The sequence below is a fragment of the Mytilus californianus genome, unplaced genomic scaffold, assembly GCF_021869535.1.
Source record: "Mytilus californianus isolate M0D057914Y unplaced genomic scaffold, xbMytCali1.0.p SCAF_6, whole genome shotgun sequence".
NCBI lineage: Eukaryota > Metazoa > Mollusca > Bivalvia > Mytilida > Mytilidae > Mytilus > Mytilus californianus.
In genome coordinates, this window is record NW_026262712.1 from 39,576,188 (window position 1) to 39,598,063 (window position 21,876).

Below are 21,876 nucleotides of genomic sequence, written 5' to 3' on the forward strand. Positions count from 1 at the left end.
TAAATTTCGGTAGTATATTCAGAGAACTCTGGATTATTAAACGGAAAAATATCATCAGAATAACGGTAGGTATTGTTGAATGTATCAACCAAATGTAACAATGACGTGTCTTTGTGAGTTTGGTCATAAACTGAGATTCATAGCAATACAGGAATAAATCTGCTATGAAAGGGGCGCAGTTAGTGCCCATAGGAATACCTACTACCTGTTGATAAATTTTATCACCGAAACGTACATATATGTTGTCCAGGAGAAAATTTAAAGCTTCAATCATATCTTCACATTTCCAGTAAGTGTATCTAGCATACTTTCCTTGTGCGTTACAAAGAAAGGCTTTAAACGAGTTACAAAAAATAAATTTGCAATGAGATTTTTCAAAAGACCATTTAATTACATATTAAACTTTTTCTTGATAAGATGGTTTGAAAGTATAGTGTAGAGAGTAGAAAAATCATAACTGTCAACCGAATAAAAAGGACCATCAAAAGCACGTACTTTATCTAAAAAACCTCTAATGAATTTTTAACACTCCAAAAATGATTAATACCATTACTGTCATAAGCTTTATTACAAAAGTTAATAACAAGTTCTTTGATAGTAGTAATGGAGGTAGTTAAAAGCACTGACAGATTTATAGTAGATCACTGACTAGATGCGGAGATGAAACAGAATTTAAATGGTTGTTTGTGTAATTTAGGTAACCAGTATATAGTCATGACTTTCAAGAGACCAAATGACACAGAAATTAACAACTCTGCACAAGAGACCAAATGACACAGTTATTAACAACTATATAACCGTTCAGCCTTCAACAATGAATAAATAGTCAGCATAGTCAGCTCTAAAAGACCCCGAAATGACAAATATAAAACGATTCAAAGAAACAACTAACGGTCTTATGTATGTACAAATTAATGAACGAAAAATAAATATGATACACAGATACAAACAACAACCACTGAATTACAAGTTCTTAACTTGGGACAGGCACATACAGAATGTGGCAGGGTAAAACATAATAGCGGGCGCCCAACCCTCACCCTAACCTGGGACAGTGGTGTAACAGTACAACATAAGCAAAAACTATAAAAATTAATTGAAAAAGGCGCAACTCATAAGATGGATACAAATAGAAATACATCCAACAAAAAAACAGAGTGGACGTGGCAGGGTACTTATACATCCCCACAACAAAACGACACTAAGTACAGATCTGAGAGTATTAGCAGTTACTGACATCTAGTTCAAAGCCAATAACAACTAATAAAACAAATCATGCATCTAAGACTTAAAAATCAATCAGTATGTATCCTTTCAGCTTAGAGGTTTTTGTTTTACAAATATTTTTAATTTAATTTAGGGGCTTGGCTATGTACACTTTAAAAAATATCAGAATACTTTAAAGTAAATAACACAGGTACCTATTTACACGAACTGCTTGGTGTACTACAATACACACATAAATTGGAAGATCCGGGCATAACATTACATGGGGTTTCCCCAAACATTGCGATAAAAATAACTTATGTTTTAAATTTGAATTCCATGTACACAAAGCATTTACACTAAAAAACATGATTTAATACATTTTGTGCAGCATAATTACACAATGCTTTAGTTTCTTCAGTTACATTAAACAAGCTTAAAATTACTAAGATTGTAAGTCGTCAGCTACTTACCTTTAAAAGACTATCAATTGAATTTTGACTCTGCACCTTCGTATTGAAACCACCAAGACGTTGTAATGCATGTACATACATTCGTATTTCCACCTAATGAACTTACATGTGTAGTTACGTAACTGATATGCACACGTGATACATGTTTTGGTATTTACATCATTATCTTACTTTCTATCTCCCGAGATCAAAAGAAATATATGCAAGCAAAAATCAATCAATCAATTCGAACTGAAACCGAACGATCATTCCTGTCACGAACAAGGACGACGATAATTCAAATACATTAACCTTACTGTGTTGCTTCTGCGTTACCTGTACTGATCAAACACACCATAATGATTTAAAATCTATGACACATGAATCTATTTTAATTGATTCCAATTCAAAATCCTGTTTTAATATTAGACACATGTTAGATAGCGGTATATGATTAAATAGAATACCAGTATAAGAAAAAATACATGAAGTATCCAATGGAGGAAGAGGAGGATACAATTGAGGTACTACGCAGTTTTGTTATTCATTAACTGACTATAATAATTGAAAACACTGGTTAATCCCCCAGCATGTTGTAGGTCAGCAGGACGCTCTTCAGTGGTCGTCGTGCAAATGTAAACTATATTCAAAGATCTTATTACAACATTGGTAAGATAACCTTTACTAATAAGTTTGTTTAAAGATTCGATGAGTTTACATAGTGATTTCCGCGCTTTTAGTACAATATAACCGTAAAATTTAGTATGTGAAATACCGTGTGAAATATCTATGAAAGAATTTAGTAAAAGTTTTAAGCAATTCATGGTAACGAAATCCCTAACTTAATAATTTACCAGTTATGCATGGATTACGTTGGTTAAAATCTATGACATCACTACACACGGGCATTACGAACGAGTTGAGATACATAAAACCGTATGAGGAGCCAAAGGAACATAGCCGTCTAAAAAAGGAAATTTAACAATTATGAATGAAAAATCGTCTCTTTTGTCGTAAATTTTAGTATGGAGTTTTTCTTTAGAAATTGAAATGTCTAAATCTAGAAAAGGACAACTACTGCTGTATATGTTAGATTTATTTAAAGTAAGTTCCGTTGGATAAATGTCGGTAGTATATTTAGAGAACTCTGGATTATTTAACGGAAAAATATCATCAAGATAACGGTAGGTATTGTTGAATGTATCAACCAAATATAACAATGACGTGTCTTTGTAAGTTTGGTCATAAACTGAGATTCATACCAATACAGGAATAAATCTGCTATGAAAGGGAGCGCAGTTATTACTCATAGGAATACCTACTACCTGTCGATAAATTGTATCACCGAAACGTACATATATGTTGTCCAGGAGAAATTTGAAGCTTCAATCATATCTTCACATTTCCAGTAAGTGTATCTAGCATACTTTCCTTTTTCGTTACAGAGAAAGGCTTTAAACGAGTTACAACAAATACATTTGCAATGAGATTTTTCAAAAGACCATTTAATTTAATATGAAAACTTTTTCTTGATAAGATTGTTTGAAAGCATAGTGTAGAGATTTGAAAAATCATAACTGTCAACAGAATAAAAGGGACAAAAAAAAGCACGTACTTTATCTAAAACCTCTAATGAACTTTTAACACTCCAAAAATTATTAATACCATTATTGTCATAGCTTTATTACAAAAGTTAATAACAAGTTCTTTGATAGTAGTAATGGAGGTAGTTAACAGCACTGACGGATTAGTAGTAGAACACTGACAAGATGCGGAGATGAAATGGAATTTAAATGGTTGTTTGTGTAATTTAGGTAACCAGTACATAGTCGGGACTTTCAAGAGACCAAATGACTTAGAAATTAACAACTCTGCACAGGAGACTAAATGACACAGAAATTAAAAACTATAGAACCGTTCGGCATTCAACAATGAGTAAATCCCATGCCGCATAGTCAACTATAAAAGGCCCCGAAATGACAAATATAAAACAATTCAAACGAGACAACTAACGGTCTTATGTATGTACAAATTAATGAACGAAAAACAAATGTGATACACAGTTACAAACAACAACCACTGAATTAAAAGTTCCTAACTTGGGACAGGCACATACAGAATGTGGCAGGGTAAAACATAATAGCGGGCGCCCAACCCTAACCTTAACTTGGGACAGTGGTGTAACAGTACAACATAAGAAGAAACTATAAAAATCAGTTGAAAAAGGCGCAACTCATAAGATGGATACAAATAGACATACATCTAACAAAAACACAGAGTGGACGTGGCAGTGTACTTATACATCCCCACAACAAAACGACTTTAAGTACAGATCTGAGAGTATTAGCAGTTACTGACAGCTAGTTCAAAGCAAATAACAACTAATAAAACAAATCATGCATCTAAGACTTAAATATCAATCATTATGTATCCTTTCAGCTTAGAGATTTTTGTTTTACAAATAATTTTAATTTAATTTAGGGTCTTGGCTATGTACACTTTAAAAAATATCAGAATACTTTAAAGTAAATAACACATGTACCTATTTACACAAACTGCTTGGTGTACTACAATACACACCTAAATTGGAAGATCCGGGCATAACATTACACGGGGTTTCCCCCAAACATTGCGATAAAAATAACTTATGTTTTAAATTTGAATTCCATGTACACAACATATTTACACTAAAAACATGATTTAATACATTTTGTGCAGCATAATTACACAATGCTTTAGTTTCTTCAGTTACATTAAACAAGCTTAAAATTACTAAGATTGTAAATCGTCAGCTACTTACCTTTAAAAGACTATCAATTGAATTTTGACTCTGCACCATCGTATTGAAACCACCAAGACGTCAAAGTGTATAATTCATGTACATACATTCGTATTTCCACTTAATGAACTTACATGTGTAGTTACGTAACTGATATGCACACGTGATACATGTTTTGGTATTTACATCATTATCTTACTTTCTATCTCCCGAGATCAAAAGAAAGATATGCAAGCAAAAATCAATCAATCAATTCGAACTGAAACCGAACGATCATTCCTGTCACGAACAAGGACGACGATAATTCAAATACATTAACCTTACTGTGTTGCTTCTGCGTTACCTGTACTGATCAAACACACCATAATGATTTAAAATCTATGACACATGAATCTATTTTAATTGATTCCAATTCAAAATCCTGTTTTAATATTAGACACATGTTAGATAGCGGTATATGAATAAATAGAATACCAGTATAAGAAAAAATACATGAAGTATCCAATGGAGGAAGAGGAGGATACAATTGAGGTACTACGCAGTTTTGTTATTCATTAACTGACTATAATAATTGAAAACACTGGTTAATCCCCCAGCATGTTGTAGGTCAGCAGGACGCTCTTCAGTGGTCGTCGTGCAAATGTAAACTATATTCAAAGATCTTATTACAACATTGGTAAGATAACCTTTACTAATAAGTTTGTTTAAAGGTTCGATGAGTTTACATAGTGATTTCCGCGCTTTTAGTACAATATAACCGTAAAATTTAGTATGTGAAATACCGTGTGAAATATCTATGAAAGAATTTAGTAAAAGTTTTAAGCAATTCATGGTAACGAAATCCCTAACTTAATAATTTACCAGTTATGCATGGATTACGTTGGTAAAAATCTATGACATCACTACACACGGGCATTACGAACGAGTTGGGATACATAAAACCGTATGAGGAGCCAAAGGAACATAGCCGTCTAAAAAAGGAAATTCAACTATTATGAATGAAAAATCGTCTCTTTTGTCGTAAATTTTAGTATGGAGTTTTTCTTTAGAAATTGAAATGTCTAAATCTAGAAAAGGACAACTACTGCTGTATATGTTAGATTTATTTAAAGTAAGTTCCGTTGGATAAATGTTGGTAGTATATTTAGAGAACTCTGGATTATTAAACGGAAAAATATCATCAAGATAACGGTAGGTATTGTTGAATGTATCAACCAAATATAACAATGACGTGTCTTTGTAAGTTTGGTCATAAACTGAGATTCATACCAATACAGGAATAAATCTGCTATGAAAGGGAGCGCAGTTATTACTCATAGGAATACCTACTACCTGTCGATAAATTGTATCACCGAAACGTACATATATGTTGTCCAGGAGAAATTTGAAGCTTCAATCATATCTTCACATTTCCAGTAAGTGTATCTAGCATACTTTCCTTTTTCGTTACAGAGAAAGGCTTTAAACGAGTTACAACGAATACATTTGCAATGAGATTTTTCAAAAGACCATTTAATTTAATATGAAAACTTTTTCTTGATAAGATTGTTTGAAAGCATAGTGTAGAGATTTGAAAAATCATAACTGTCAACAGAATAAAAGGGACAAAAAAAAGCACGTACTTTATCTAAAACCTCTAATGAACTTGTAACACTCCAAAAATTATTAATACCATTATTGTCATAGCTTTATTACAAAAGTTAATAACAAGTTCTTTGATAGTAGTAATGGAGGTAGTTAACAGCACTGACGGATTAGTAGTAGAACACTGACAAGATGCGGAGATGAAATGGAATTTAAATGGTTGTTTGTGTAATTTAGGTAACCAGTACATAGTCGGGACTTTCAAGAGACCAAATGACTTAGAAATTAACAACTCTGCACAGGAGACTAAATGACACAGAAATTAAAAACTATAGAACCGTTCGGCATTCAACAATGAGTAAATCCCATGCCGCATAGTCAACTATAAAAGGCCCCGAAATGACAAATATAAAACAATTCAAACGAGACAACTAACGGTCTTATGTATGTACAAATTAATGAACGAAAAACAAATGTGATACACAGTTACAAACAACAACCACTGAATTAAAAGTTCCTAACTTGGGACAGGCACATACAGAATGTGGCAGGGTAAAACATAATAGCGGGCGCCCAACCCTAACCCTAACTTGGGACAGTGGTGTAACAGTACAACATAAGAAGAAACTATAAAAATCAGTTGAAAAAGGCGCAACTCATAAGATGGATACAAATAGACATACATCTAACAAAAACACAGAGTGGACGTGGCAGTGTACTTATACATCCCCACAACAAAAAGACTTTAAGTACAGATCTGAGAGTATTAGCAGTTACTGACAGCTAGTTCAAAGCAAATAACAACTAATAAAACAAATCATGCATCTAAGACTTAAATATCAATCATTATGTATCCTTTCAGCTTAGAGATTTTTGTTTTACAAATATTTTTAATTTAATTTAGGGTCTTGGCTATGTACACTTTAAAAAATATCAGAATACTTTAAAGTAAATAACACATGTACCTATTTACACAAACTGCTTGGTGTACTACAATACACACCTAAATTGGAAGATCCGGGCAGAACATTACACGGGGTTTCCCCCAAACATTGCGATAAAAATAACTTATGTTTTAAATTTGAATTCCATGTACACAACATATTTACACTAAAAACATGATTTAATACATTTTGTGCAGCATAATTACACAATGCTTTAGTTTCTTCAGTTACATTAAACAAGCTTAAAATTACTAAGATTGTAAATCGTCAGCTACTTACCTTTAAAAGACTATCAATTGAATTTTGACTCTGCACCTTCGTATTGAAACCACCAAGACGTCAAAGTCTATAATTCATGTACATACATTCGTATTTCCACCTAATGAACTTACATGTGTAGTTACGTAACTGATATGCACACGTGATACATGTTTTGGTATTTACATCATTATCTTACTTTCTATCTCCCGAGATCAAAAGAAAGATATGCAAGCAAAAATCAATCAATCAATTCGAACTGAAACCGAACGATCATTCCTGTCACGAACAAGGACGACGATAATTCAAATACATTAACCTTACTGTGTTGCTTCTGCGTTACCTGTACTGATCAAACACACCATAATGATTTAAAATCTATGACACATGAATCTATTTTAATTGATTCCAATTCAAAATCCTGTTTTAATATTAGACACATGTTAGATAGCGGTATATGATTAAATAGAATACCAGTATAAGAAAAAATACATGAAGTATCCAATGGAGGAAGAGGAGGATACAATTGAGGTACTACGCAGTTTTGTAATTCATTAACTGACTATAATAATTGAAAACACTGGTTAATCCCCCAGCATGTTGTAGGTCAGCAGGACGCTCTTCAGTGGTCGTCGTGCAAATGTAAACTATATTCAAAGATCTTATTACAACATTGGTAAGATAACCTTTACTAATAAGTTTGTTTAAAGGTTCGATGAGTTTACATAGTGATTTCCGCGCTTTTAGTACAATATAACCGTAAAATTTAGTATGTGAAATACCGTGTGAAATATCTATGAAAGAATTTAGTAAAAGTTTTAAGCAATTCATGGTAACGAAATCCCTAACTTAATAATTTACCAGTTATACATGGATTACGTTGGTTAAAATCTATGACATCACTACACACGGGCATTACGAACGAGTTGGGATACATAAAACCGTATGAGGAGCCAAAGGAACATAGCCGTCTAAAAAAGGAAATTTAACAATTATGAATGAAAAATCGTCTCTTTTGTCGTACATTTTAGTATGGAGTTTTTCTTTAGAAATTGAAATGTCTAAATCTAGAAAAGGACAACTACTGCTGTATATGTTAGATTTATTTAAAGTAAGTTCCGTTGGATAAATGTCGGTAGTATATTTAGAGAACTCTGGATTATTTAACGGAAAAATATCATCAAGATAACGGTAGGTATTGTTGAATGTATCAACCAAATATAACAATGACGTGTCTTTGTAAGTTTGGTCATAAACTGAGATTCATACCAATACAGGAATAAATCTGCTATGAAAGGGAGCGCAGTTATTACTCATAGGAATACCTACTACCTGTCGATAAATTGTATCACCGAAACGTACATATATGTTGTCCAGGAGAAATTTGAAGCTTCAATCATATCTTCACATTTCCAGTAAGTGTATCTAGCATACTTTCCTTTTTCGTTACAGAGAAAGGCTTTAAACGAGTTACAACAAATACATTTGCAATGAGATTTTTCAAAAGACCATTTAATTTAATATGAAAACTTTTTCTTGATAAGATTGTTTGAAAGCATAGTGTAGAGATTTGAAAAATCATAACTGTCAACAGAATAAAAGGGACAAAAAAAAAGCACGTACTTTATCTAAAACCTCTAATGAACTTCTAACACTCCAAAAATTATTAATACCATTATTGTCATAGCTTTATTACAAAAGTTAATAACAAGTTCTTTGATAGTAGTAATGGAGGTAGTTAACAGCACTGACGGATTAGTAGTAGAACACTGACAAGATGCGGAGATGAAATGGAATTTAAATGGTTGTTTGTGTAATTTAGGTAACCAGTACATAGTCGGGACTTTCAAGAGACCAAATGACTTAGAAATTAACAACTCTGCACAGGAGACTAAATGACACAGAAATTAAAAACTATAGAACCGTTCGGCATTCAACAATGAGTAAATCCCATGCCGCATAGTCAACTATAAAAGGCCCCGAAATGACAAATATAAAACAATTCAAACGAGACAACTAACGGTCTTATGTATGTACAAATTAATGAACGAAAAACAAATGTGATACACAGTTACAAACAACAACCACTGAATTAAAAGTTCCTAACTTGGGACAGGCACATACAGAATGTGGCAGGGTAAAACATAATAGCGGGCGCCCAACCCTAACCCTAACTTGGGACAGTGGTGTAACAGTACAACATAAGAAGAAACTATAAAAATCAGTTGAAAAAGGCGCAACTCATAAGATGGATACAAATAGACATACATCTAACAAAAACACAGAGTGGACGTGGCAGTGTACTTATACATCCCCACAACAAAAAGACTTTAAGTACAGATCTGAGAGTATTAGCAGTTACTGACAGCTAGTTCAAAGCAAATAACAACTAATAAAACAAATCATGCATCTAAGACTTAAATATCAATCATTATGTATCCTTTCAGCTTAGAGATTTTTGTTTTACAAATATTTTTAATTTAATTTAGGGTCTTGGCTATGTACACTTTAAAAAATATCAGAATACTTTAAAGTAAATAACACATGTACCTATTTACACAAACTGCTTGGTGTACTACAATACACACCTAAATTGGAAGATCCGGGCAGAACATTACACGGGGTTTCCCCCAAACATTGCGATAAAAATAACTTATGTTTTAAATTTGAATTCCATGTACACAACATATTTACACTAAAAACATGATTTAATACATTTTGTGCAGCATAATTACACAATGCTTTAGTTTCTTCAGTTACATTAAACAAGCTTAAAATTACTAAGATTGTAAATCGTCAGCTACTTACCTTTAAAAGACTATCAATTGAATTTTGACTCTGCACCTTCGTATTGAAACCACCAAGACGTCAAAGTGTATAATTCATGTACATACATTCGTATTTCCACCTAATGAACTTACATGTGTAGTTACGTAACTGATATGCACACGTGATACATGTTTTGGTATTTACATCATTATCTTACTTTCTATCTCCCGAGATCAAAAGAAAGATATGCAAGCAAAAATCAATCAATCAATTCGAACTGAAACCGAACGATCATTTCTGTCACGAACAAGGACGACGATAATTCAAATACATTAACCTTACTGTGTTGCTTCTGCGTTACCTGTACTGATCAAACACACCATAATGATTTAAAATCTATGATACATGAATCTATTTTAATTGATTCCAATTCAAAATCCTGTTGTAATATTAGACACATGTTAGATAGCGGTATATGATTAAATAGAATACCAGTATAAGAAAAAATACATGAAGTATCCAATGGAGGAAGAGGAGGATACAATTGAGGTACTACGCAGTTTTGTTATTCATTAACTGACTATAATAGTTGAAAACACTGGTTAATCCCCCAGCATGTTGTAGGTCAGCAGGACGCTCTTCAGTGGTCGTCGTGCAAATGTAAACTATATTCAAAGATCTTATTACAACATTGGTAAGATAACATTTACTATTAAGTTTGTTTAAAGGTTCGATGAGTTTACATAGTGATTTCCGCGCTTTTATTACAATATAACCGTAAAATTTAGTATGTGAAATACCGTGTGAAATATCTATGAAAGAATTTAGTAAAAGTTTTAAGCAATTCATGGTAACGAAATCCCTAACTTAATAATTTACCAGTTATGCATGGATTACGTTGGTAAAAATCTATGACATCACTACACACGGGCATTACGAACGAGTTGGGATACATAAAACCGTATGAGGAGCCAAAGGAACATAGCCGTCTAAAAAAGGAAATTCAACAATTATGAAAGAAAAATCGTCTCTTTTGTCGTAAATTTTAGTATGGAGTTTTTCTTTAGAAATTGAAATGTCTAAATCTAGAAAAGGACAACTACTGCTGTATATGTTAGATTTATTTAAAGTAAGTTCCGTTGGATAAATGTTGGTAGTATATTTAGAGAACTCTGGATTATTTAACGGAAAAATATCATCAAGATAACGGTAGGTATTGTTGAATGTATCAACCAAATATAACAATGACGTGTCTTTGTAAGTTTGGTCATAAACTGAGATTCATACCAATACAGGAATAAATCTGCTATGAAAGGGAGCGCAGTTATTACTCATAGGAATACCTACTACCTGTCGATAAATTGTATCACCGAAACGTACATATATGTTGTCCAGGAGAAATTTGAAGCTTCAATCATATCTTCACATTTCCAGTAAGTGTATCTAGCATACTTTCCTTTTTCGTTACAGAGAAAGGCTTTAAACGAGTTACAACAAATACATTTGCAATGAGATTTTTCAAAAGACCATTTAATTGAAAACTTTTTCTTGATAAGATTGTTTGAAAGCATAGTGTAGAGATTTGAAAAATCATAACTGTCAACAGAATAAAAGGGACAAAAAAAAGCACGTACTTTATCTAAAACCTCTAATGAACTTTTAACACTCCAAAATTTATTAATACCATTATTGTCATAGCTTTATTACAAAAGTTAATAACAAGTTCTTTGATAGTAGTAATGGAGGTAGTTAACAGCACTGACGGATTAGTAGTAGAACACTGACAAGATGCGGAGATGAAATGGAATTTAAATGGTTGTTTGTGTAATTTAGGTAACCAGTACATAGTCGGGACTTTCAAGAGACCAAATGACTTAGAAATTAACAACTCTGCACAGGAGACTAAATGACACAGAAATTAAAAACTATAGAACCGTTCGGCATTCAACAATGAGTAAATCCCATGCCGCATAGTCAACTATAAAAGGCCCCGAAATGACAAATATAAAACAATTCAAACGAGACAACTAACGGTCTTATGTATGTACAAATTAATGAACGAAAAACAAATGTGATACACAGTTACAAACAACAACCACTGAATTAAAAGTTCCTAACTTGGGACTGGCACATACAGAATGTGGCAGGGTAAAACATAATAGCGGGCGCCCAACCCTAACCCTAACTTGGGACAGTGGTGTAACAGTACAACATAAGAAGAAACTATAAAAATCAGTTGAAAAAGGCGCAACTCATAAGATGGATACAAATAGACATACATCTAACAAAAACACAGAGTGGACGTGGCAGTGTACTTATACATCCCCACAACAAAAAGACTTTAAGTACAGATCTGAGAGTATTAGCAGTTACTGACAGCTAGTTCAAAGCAAATAACAACTAATAAAACAAATCATGCATCTAAGACTTAAATATCAATCATTATGTATCCTTTCAGCTTAGAGATTTTTGTTTTACAAATATTTTTAATTTAATTTAGGGTCTTGGCTATGTACACTTTAAAAAATATCAGAATACTTTAAAGTAAATAACACATGTACCTATTTACACAAACTGCTTGGTGTACTACAATACACACCTAAATTGGAAGATCCGGGCAGAACATTACACGGGGTTTCCCCCAAACATTGCGATAAAAATAACTTATGTTTTAAATTTGAATTCCATGTACACAACATATTTACACTAAAAACATGATTTAATACATTTTGTGCAGCATAATTACACAATGCTTTAGTTTCTTCAGTTACATTAAACAAGCTTAAAATTACTAAGATTGTAAATCGTCAGCTACTTACCTTTAAAAGACTATCAATTGAATTTTGACTCTGCACCTTCGTATTGAAACCACCAAGACGTCAAAGTGTATAATTCATGTACATACATTCGTATTTCCACTTAATGAACTTACATGTGTAGTTACGTAACTGATATGCACACGTGATACATGTTTTGGTATTTACATCATTATCTTACTTTCTATCTCCCGAGATCAAAAGAAAGATATGCAAGCAAAAAACAATCAATCAATTCGAACTGAAACCGAACGATCATTCCTGTCACGAACAAGGACGACGATAATTCAAATACATTAACCTTACTGTGTTGCTTCTGCGTTACCTGTACTGATCAAACACACCATAATGATTTAAAATCTATGACACATGAATCTATTTTAATTGATTCCAATTCAAAATCCTGTTTTAATATTAGACACATGTTAGATAGCGGTATACGATTAAATAGAATACCAGTATAAGAAAAAATACATGAAGTATCCAATGGAGGAAGAGGAGGATACAATTGAGGTACTACGCAGTTTTGTTATTCATTAACTGACTATAATAATTGAAAACACTGGTTAATTCCCCAGCATGTTGTAGGTCAGCAGGACGCTCTTCAGTGGTCGTCGTGCAAATGTAAACTATATTCAAAGATCTTATTACAACATTGGTAAGATAACCTTTACTAATAAGTTTGTTTAAAGGTTCGATGAGTTTACATAGTGATTTCCGCGCTTTTAGTACAATATAACCGTAAAATTTAGTATGTGAAATACCGTGTGAAATATCTATGAAAGAATTTAGTAAAAGTTTTAAGCAATTCATGGTAACGAAATCCCTAACTTAATAATTTACCAGTTATGCATGGATTACGTTGGTTAAAATCTATGACATCACTACACACAGGCATTACGAACGAGTTGGAATACATAAAACCGTATGAGGAGCCAAAGGAACATAGCCGTCTAAAAAAGGAAATTTAACAATTATGAATGAAAAATCGTCTCTTTTGTCGTAAATTTTAGTATGGAGTTTTTCTTTAGAAATTGAAATGTCTAAATCTAGAAAAGGACAACTACTGCTGTATATGTTAGATTTATTTAAAGTAAGTTCCGTTGGATAAATGTCGGTAGTATATTTAGAGAACTCTGGATTATTTAACGGAAAAATATCATCAAGATAACGGTAGGTATTGTTGAATGTATCAACCAAATATAACAATGACGTGTCTTTGTAAGTTTGGTCATAAACTGAGATTCATATCAATACAGGAATAAATCTGCTATGAAAGGGAGCGCAGTTATTACTCATAGGAATACCTACTACCTGTCGATAAATTGTATCACCGAAACGTACATATATGTTGTCCAGGAGAAATTTGAAGCTTCAATCATATCTTCACATTTCCAGTAAGTGTATCTAGCATACTTTCCTTTTTCGTTACAGAGAAAGGCTTTAAACGAGTTACAACAAATACATTTGCAATGAGATTTTTCAAAAGACCATTTAATTTAATATGAAAACTTTTTCTTGATAAGATTGTTTGAAAGCATAGTGTAGAGATTTGAAAAATCATAATTGTCAACAGAATAAAAGGGACAAAAAAAAGCACGTACTTTATCTAAAACCTCTAATGAACTTTTAACACTCCAAAATTTATAAATACCATTATTGTCATAGCTTTATTACAAAAGTTAATAACAAGTTCTTTGATAGTAGTAATGGAGGTAGTTAACAGCACTGACGGATTAGTAGTAGAACACTGACAAGATGCGGAGATGAAATGGAATTTAAATGGTTGTTTGTGTAATTTAGGTAACCAGTACATAGTCGGGACTTTCAAGAGACCAAATGACTTAGAATTTAACAACTCTGCACAGGAGACTAAATGACACAGAAATTAAAAACTATAGAACCGTTCGGCATTCAACAATGAGTAAATCCCATGCCGCATAGTCAACTATAAAAGGCCCCGAAATGACAAATATAAAACAATTCAAACGAGACAACTAACGGTCTTATGTATGTACAAATTAATGAACGAAAAACAAATGTGATACACAGTTACAAACAACAACCACTGAATTAAAAGTTCCTAACTTGGGACAGGCACATACAGAATGTGGCAGGGTAAAACATAATAGCGGGCGCCCAACCCTAACCCTAACTTGGGACAGTGGTGTAACAGTACAACATAAGAAGAAACTATAAAAATCAGTTGAAAAAGGCGCAACTCATAAGATGGATACAAATAGACATACATCTAACAAAAACACAGAGTGGACGTGGCAGTGTACTTATACATCCCCACAACAAAAAGACTTTAAGTACAGATCTGAGAGTATTAGCAGTTACTGACAGCTAGTTCAAAGCAAATAACAACTAATAAAACAAATCATGCATCTAAGACTTAAATATCAATCATTATGTATCCTTTCAGCTTAGAGATTTTTGTTTTACAAATATTTTTAATTTAATTTAGGGTCTTGGCTATGTACACTTTAAAAAATATCAGAATACTTTAAAGTAAATAACACATGTACCTATTTACACAAACTGCTTGGTGTACTACAATACACACCTAAATTGGAAGATCCGGGCAGAACATTACACGGGGTTTCCCCCAAACATTGCGATAAAAATAACTTATGTTTTAAATTTGAATTCCATGTACACAACATATTTACACTAAAAACATGATTTAATACATTTTGTGCAGCATAATTACACAATGCTTTAGTTTCTTCAGTTACATTAAACAAGCTTAAAATTACTAAGATTGTAAATCGTCAGCTACTTACCTTTAAAAGACTATCAATTGAATTTTGACTCTGCACCTTCGTATTGAAACCACCAAGACGTCAAAGTGTATAATTCATGTACATACATTCGTATTTCCACCTAATGAACTTACATGTGTAGTTACGTAACTGATATGCACACGTGATACATGTTTTGGTATTTACATCATTATCTTACTTTCTATCTCCCGAGATCAAAAGAAAGATATGCAAGCAAAAAACAATCAATCAATTCGAACTGAAACCGAACGATCATTCCTGTCACGAACAAGGACGACGATAATTCAAATACATTAACCTTACTGTGTTGCTTCTGCGTTACCTGTACTGATCAAACACACCATAATGATTTAAAATCTATGACACATGAATCTATTTTAATTGATTCCAATTCAAAATCCTGTTTTAATATTAGACACATGTTAGATAGCGGTATATGATTAAATAGAATACCAGTATAAGAAAAAACACATGAAGTATCCAATGGAGGAAGAGGAGGATACAATTGAGGTACTACGCAGTTTTGTTATTCATTAACTGACTATAATAATTGAAAACACTGGTTAATCCCCCAGCATGTTGTAGGTCAGCAGGACGCTCTTCAGTGGTCGTCGTGCAAATGTAAACTATATTCAAAGATCTTATTACAACATTGGTAAGATAACCTTTACTAATAAGTTTGTTTAAAGGTTCGATGAGTTTACATAGTGATTTCCGCGCTTTTAGTACAATATAACCGTAAAATTTAGTATGTGAAATACCGTGTGAAATATCTATGAAAGAATTTAGTAAAAGTTTTAAGCAATTCATGGTAACGAAATCCCTAACTTAATAATTTACCAGTTATGCATGGATTACGTTGGTTAAAATCTATGACATCACTACACACGGGCATTACGAACGAGTTGGAATACATAAAACCGTATGAGGAGCCAAAGGAACATAGCCGTCTAAAAAAGGAAATTTAACAATTATGAATGAAAAATCGTCTCTTTTGTCGTAAATTTTAGTATGGAGTTTTTCTTTAGAAATTGAAATGTCTAAATCTAGAAAAGGACAACTACTGCTGTATATGTTAGATTTATTTAAAGTAAGTTCCGTTGGATAAATGTCGGTAGTATATTTAGAGAACTCTGGATTATTTAACGGAAAAATATCATCAAGATAACGGTAGGTATTGTTGAATGTATCAACCAAATATAACAATGACGTGTCTTTGTAAGTTTGGTCATAAACTGAGATTCATACCAATACAGGAATAAATCTGCTATGAAAGGGAGCGCAGTTATTACTCATAGGAATACCTACTACCTGTCGATAAATTGTATCACCGAAACGTACATATATGTTGTCCAGGAGAAATTTGAAGCTTCAATCATATCTTCACATTTCCAGTAAGTGTATCTAGCATACTTTCCTTTTTCGTTACAGAGAAAGGCTTTAAACGAGTTACAACAAATACATTTGCAATGAGATTTTTCAAAAGACCATTTAATTTAATATGAAAACTTTTTCTTGATAAGATTGTTTGAAAGCATAGTGTAGAGATTTGAAAAATCATAACTGTCAACAGAATAAAAGGGACAAAAAAAAGCACGTACTTTATCTAAAACCTCTAATGAACTTTTAACACTCCAAAAATTATTAATACCATTATTGTCATAGCTTTATTACAAAAGTTAATAACAAGTTCTTTGATAGTAGTAATGGAGGTAGTTAACAGCACTGACGGATTAGTAGTAGAACACTGACAAGATGCGGAGATGAAATGGAATTTAAATGGTTGTTTGTGTAATTTAGGTAACCAGTACATAGTCGGGACTTTCAAGAGACCAAATGACTTAGAATTTAACAACTCTGCACAGGAGACTAAATGACACAGAAATTAAAAACTATAGAACCGTTCGGCATTCAACAATGAGTAAATCCCATGCCGCATAGTCAACTATAAAAGGCCCCGAAATGACAAATATAAAACAATTCAAACGAGACAACTAACGGTCTTATGTATGTACAAATTAATGAACGAAAAACAAATGTGATACACAGTTACAAACAACAACCACTGAATTAAAAGTTCCTAACTTGGGACAGGCACATACAGAATGTGGCAGGGTAAAACATAATAGCGGGCGCCCAACCCTAACCCTAACTTGGGACAGTGGTGTAACAGTACAACATAAGAAGAAACTATAAAAATCAGTTGAAAAAGGCGCAACTCATAAGATGGATACAAATAGACATACATCTAACAAAAACACAGAGTGGACGTGGCAGTGTACTTATACATCCCCACAACAAAAAGACTTTAAGTACAGATCTGAGAGTATTAGCAGTTACTGACAGCTAGTTCAAAGCAAATAACAACTAATAAAACAAATCATGCATCTAAGACTTAAATATCAATCATTATGTATCCTTTCAGCTTAGAGATTTTTGTTTTACAAATATTTTTAATTTAATTTAGGGTCTTGGCTATGTACACTTTAAAAAATATCAGAATACTTTAAAGTAAATAACACATGTACCTATTTACACAAACTGCTTGGTGTACTACAATACACACCTAAATTGGAAGATCCGGGCAGAACATTACACGGGGTTTCCCCCAAACATTGCGATAAAAATAACTTATGTTTTAAATTTGAATTCCATGTACACAACATATTTACACTAAAAACATGATTTAATACATTTTGTGCAGCATAATTACACAATGCTTTAGTTTCTTCAGTTACATTAAACAAGCTTAAAATTACTAAGATTGTAAATCGTCAGCTACTTACCTTTAAAAGACTATCAATTGAATTTTGACTCTGCACCTTCGTATTGAAACCACCAAGACGTCAAAGTGTATAATTCATGTACATACATTCGTATTTCCACCTAATGAACTTACATGTGTAGTTACGTAACTGATATGCACACGTGATACATGTTTTGGTATTTACATCATTATCTTACTTTCTATCTCCCGAGATCAAAAGAAAGATATGCAAGCAAAAAACAATCAATCAATTCGAACTGAAACCGAACGATCATTCCTGTCACGAACAAGGACGACGATAATTCAAATACATTAACCTTACTGTGTTGCTTCTGCGTTACCTGTACTGATCAAACACACCATAATGATTTAAAATCTATGACACATGAATCTATTTTAATTGATTCCAATTCAAAATCCTGTTTTAATATTAGACACATGTTAGATAGCGGTATATGATTAAATAGAATACCAGTATAAGAAAAAACACATGAAGTATCCAATGGAGGAAGAGGAGGATACAATTGAGGTACTACGCAGTTTTGTTATTCATTAACTGACTATAATAATTGAAAACACTGGTTAATCCCCCAGCATGTTGTAGGTCAGCAGGACGCTCTTCAGTGGTCGTCGTGCAAATGTAAACTATATTCAAAGATCTTATTACAACATTGGTAAGATAACCTTTACTAATAAGTTTGTTTAAAGGTTCGATGAGTTTACATAGTGATTTCCGCGCTTTTCGTACAATATAACCGTAAAATTTAGTATGTGAAATACCGTGTGAAATATCTATGAAAGAATTTAGTAAAAGTTTTAAGCAATTCATGGTAACGAAATCCCTAACTTAATAATTTACCAGTTATGCATGGATTACGTTGGTTAAAATCTATGACATCACTACACACGGGCATTACGAACGAGTTGGAATACATAAAACCGTATGAGGAGCCAAAGGAACATAGCCGTCTAAAAAAGGAAATTTAACAATTATGAATGAAAAATCGTCTCTTTTGTCGTAAATTTTAGTATGGAGTTTTTCTTTAGAAATTGAAATGTCTAAATCTAGAAAAGGACAACTACTGCTGTATATGTTAGATTTATTTAAAGTAAGTTCCGTTGGATAAATGTCGGTAGTATATTTAGAGAACTCTGGATTATTTAACGGAAAAATATCATCAAGATAACGGTAGGTATTGTTGAATGTATCAACCAAATATAACAATGACGTGTCTTTGTAAGTTTGGTCATAAACTGAGATTCATACCAATACAGGAATAAATCTGCTATGAAAGGGAGCGCAGTTATTACTCATAGGAATACCTACTACCTGTCGATAAATTGTATCACCGAAACGTACATATATGTTGTCCAGGAGAAATTTGAAGCTTCAATCATATCTTCACATTTCCAGTAAGTGTATCTAGCATACTTTCCTTTTTCGTTACAGAGAAAGGCTTTAAACGAGTTACAACAAATACATTTGCAATGAGATTTTTCAAAAGACCATTTAATTTAATATGAAAACTTTTTCTTGATAAGATTGTTTGAAAGCATAGTGTAGAGATTTGAAAAATCATAACTGTCAACAGAATAAAAGGGACAAAAAAAAGCACGTACTTTATCTAAAACCTCTAATGAACTTTTAACACTCCAAAAATTATTAATACCATTATTGTCATAGCTTTATTACAAAAGTTAATAACAAGTTCTTTGATAGTAGTAATGGAGGTAGTTAACAGCACTGACGGATTAGTAGTAGAACACTGACAAGATGCGGAGATGAAATGGAATTTAAATGGTTGTTTGTGTAATTTAGGTAACCAGTACATAGTCGGGACTTTCAAGAGACCAAATGACTTAGAAATTAACAACTCTGCACAGGAGACTAGATGACACAGAAATTAAAAACTATAGAACCGTTCGGCATTCAACAATGAGTAAATCCCATGCCGCATAGTCAACTATAAAAGGCCCCGAAATGACAAATATAAAACAATTCAAACGAGACAACTAACGGTCTTATGTATGTACAAATTAATGAACGAAAAACAAATGTGATACACAGTTACAAACAACAACCACTGAATTAAAAGTTCCTAACTTGGGACAGGCACATACAGAATGTGGCAGGGTAAAACATAATAGCGGGCGCCCAACCCTAACCCTAACTTGGGACAGTGGTGTAACAGTACAACATAAGAAGAAACTATAAAAATCAAATAATAATAAAACAAATCATGCATCTAAGACTTAAATATCAATCATTATGTATCCTTTCAGCTTAGAGATTTTTGTTTTACAAATATTTTTAATTTAATTTAGGATCTTGGCTATGTACACTTTAAAAAATATCAGAATACTTTAAAGTAAATAACACATGTACCTATTTACACAAACTGCTTGGTGTACTACAATACACACCTAAATTGGAAGATCCGGGCAGAACATTACACGGGGTTTCCCCCAAACATTGCGATAAAAATAACTTATGTTTTAAATTTGAATTCCATGTACACAACATATTTACACTAAAAACATGATTTAATACATTTTGTGCAGCATAATTACACAATGCTTTAGTTTCTTCAGTTACATTAAACAAGCTTAAAATTACTAAGATTGTTAATCGTCAGCTACTTACCTTTAAAAGACTATCAATTGAATTTTGACTCTGCACCTTCGTATTGAAACCACCAAGACGTCAAAGTCTATAATTCTTGTACATACATTCGTATTTCCACCTAATGAACTTACATGTGTAGTTACGTAACTGATATGCACACGTGATACATGTTTCGGTATTTACATTATTATCTTACTTTCTATCTCCCGAGATCAAAAGAAAGATATGCAAGCAAAAATCAATCAATCAATTCGAACTGAAACCGAACGATCATTCCTGTCACGAACAAGGACATTACCTTTACTCTGTTGCTTCTGCGTTACCTGTACTGATCAAACACACTATAATGATTTAAAATCTATGACACATGAATTTATTTTAATTGATTTCAATTCAAAATCCTATTTTAATATTAGAAAAATGTTAGATAGCGGTATATTATTAATTCGAATACCAGTATAAGAAAAAATACATGAAGTATCCAATAGAGGAAGGGGAGGATACAATTGAGGTACTACGCAGTTTTGTTATTCATTAACTGACTAAGAATTGAAAACACTGGTTAATCACCCAGCATGTTGTAGGTCAGCAGGACGCTCTTCAGTGGTCGTCGTAAATTTCAGTATAGTATTGTTTGCTATCAACGAATTGAAATTTATTTCGAAAATAAAAAAAATACAAATAATAGGGATATTCAAATTTAGCATGTGACGTTTTATGTCTCATATTTGTTTTTCGTTATTTGTTTTGCTATAAATTACGCCGTTAGTTTTCTCAATTGAACTTTTTTATATTTTAATGTCGTTGCCTTTTATAGCTGACTATAGCCAGTATGGGTATTGCTCATTGTTGAAGGCCGTACGGTTGCCTATAATTGCTTACATCA

General features: G+C 32.6%; 1 protein-coding gene across 16 annotated transcripts in view; it reads right to left on the minus strand.

Annotated features, from left to right (window-relative positions):
* Window positions 1-21,305, minus strand: part of LOC127706407 (sulfotransferase 1C2-like) — a 55,010-nt gene extending 33,705 nt beyond the window's left edge. For 2 of the 16 annotated variants that reach the window (XM_052211006.1, XM_052210995.1), the window contains exon 1: window positions 21,009-21,305. Coding sequence is in view for 2 of the 16 variants with exons in the window: in XM_052210998.1 (XP_052066958.1) it covers window positions 1,680-1,760 (81 nt within the window). In the remaining 14 variants the exon portion in view is untranslated. Of the gene's footprint in view, window positions 1-1,679; window positions 2,004-4,458; window positions 4,521-7,244; window positions 7,576-10,031; window positions 10,283-12,811; window positions 12,901-15,597; window positions 15,928-18,383; window positions 18,714-21,008 lie in introns of those variants that run through there. The other 14 variants (XM_052211005.1, XM_052210994.1, XM_052211004.1 and 11 more) reach the window with 10 other exon arrangements.
* Window positions 21,306-21,876: the final 571 nt, after the last annotated feature.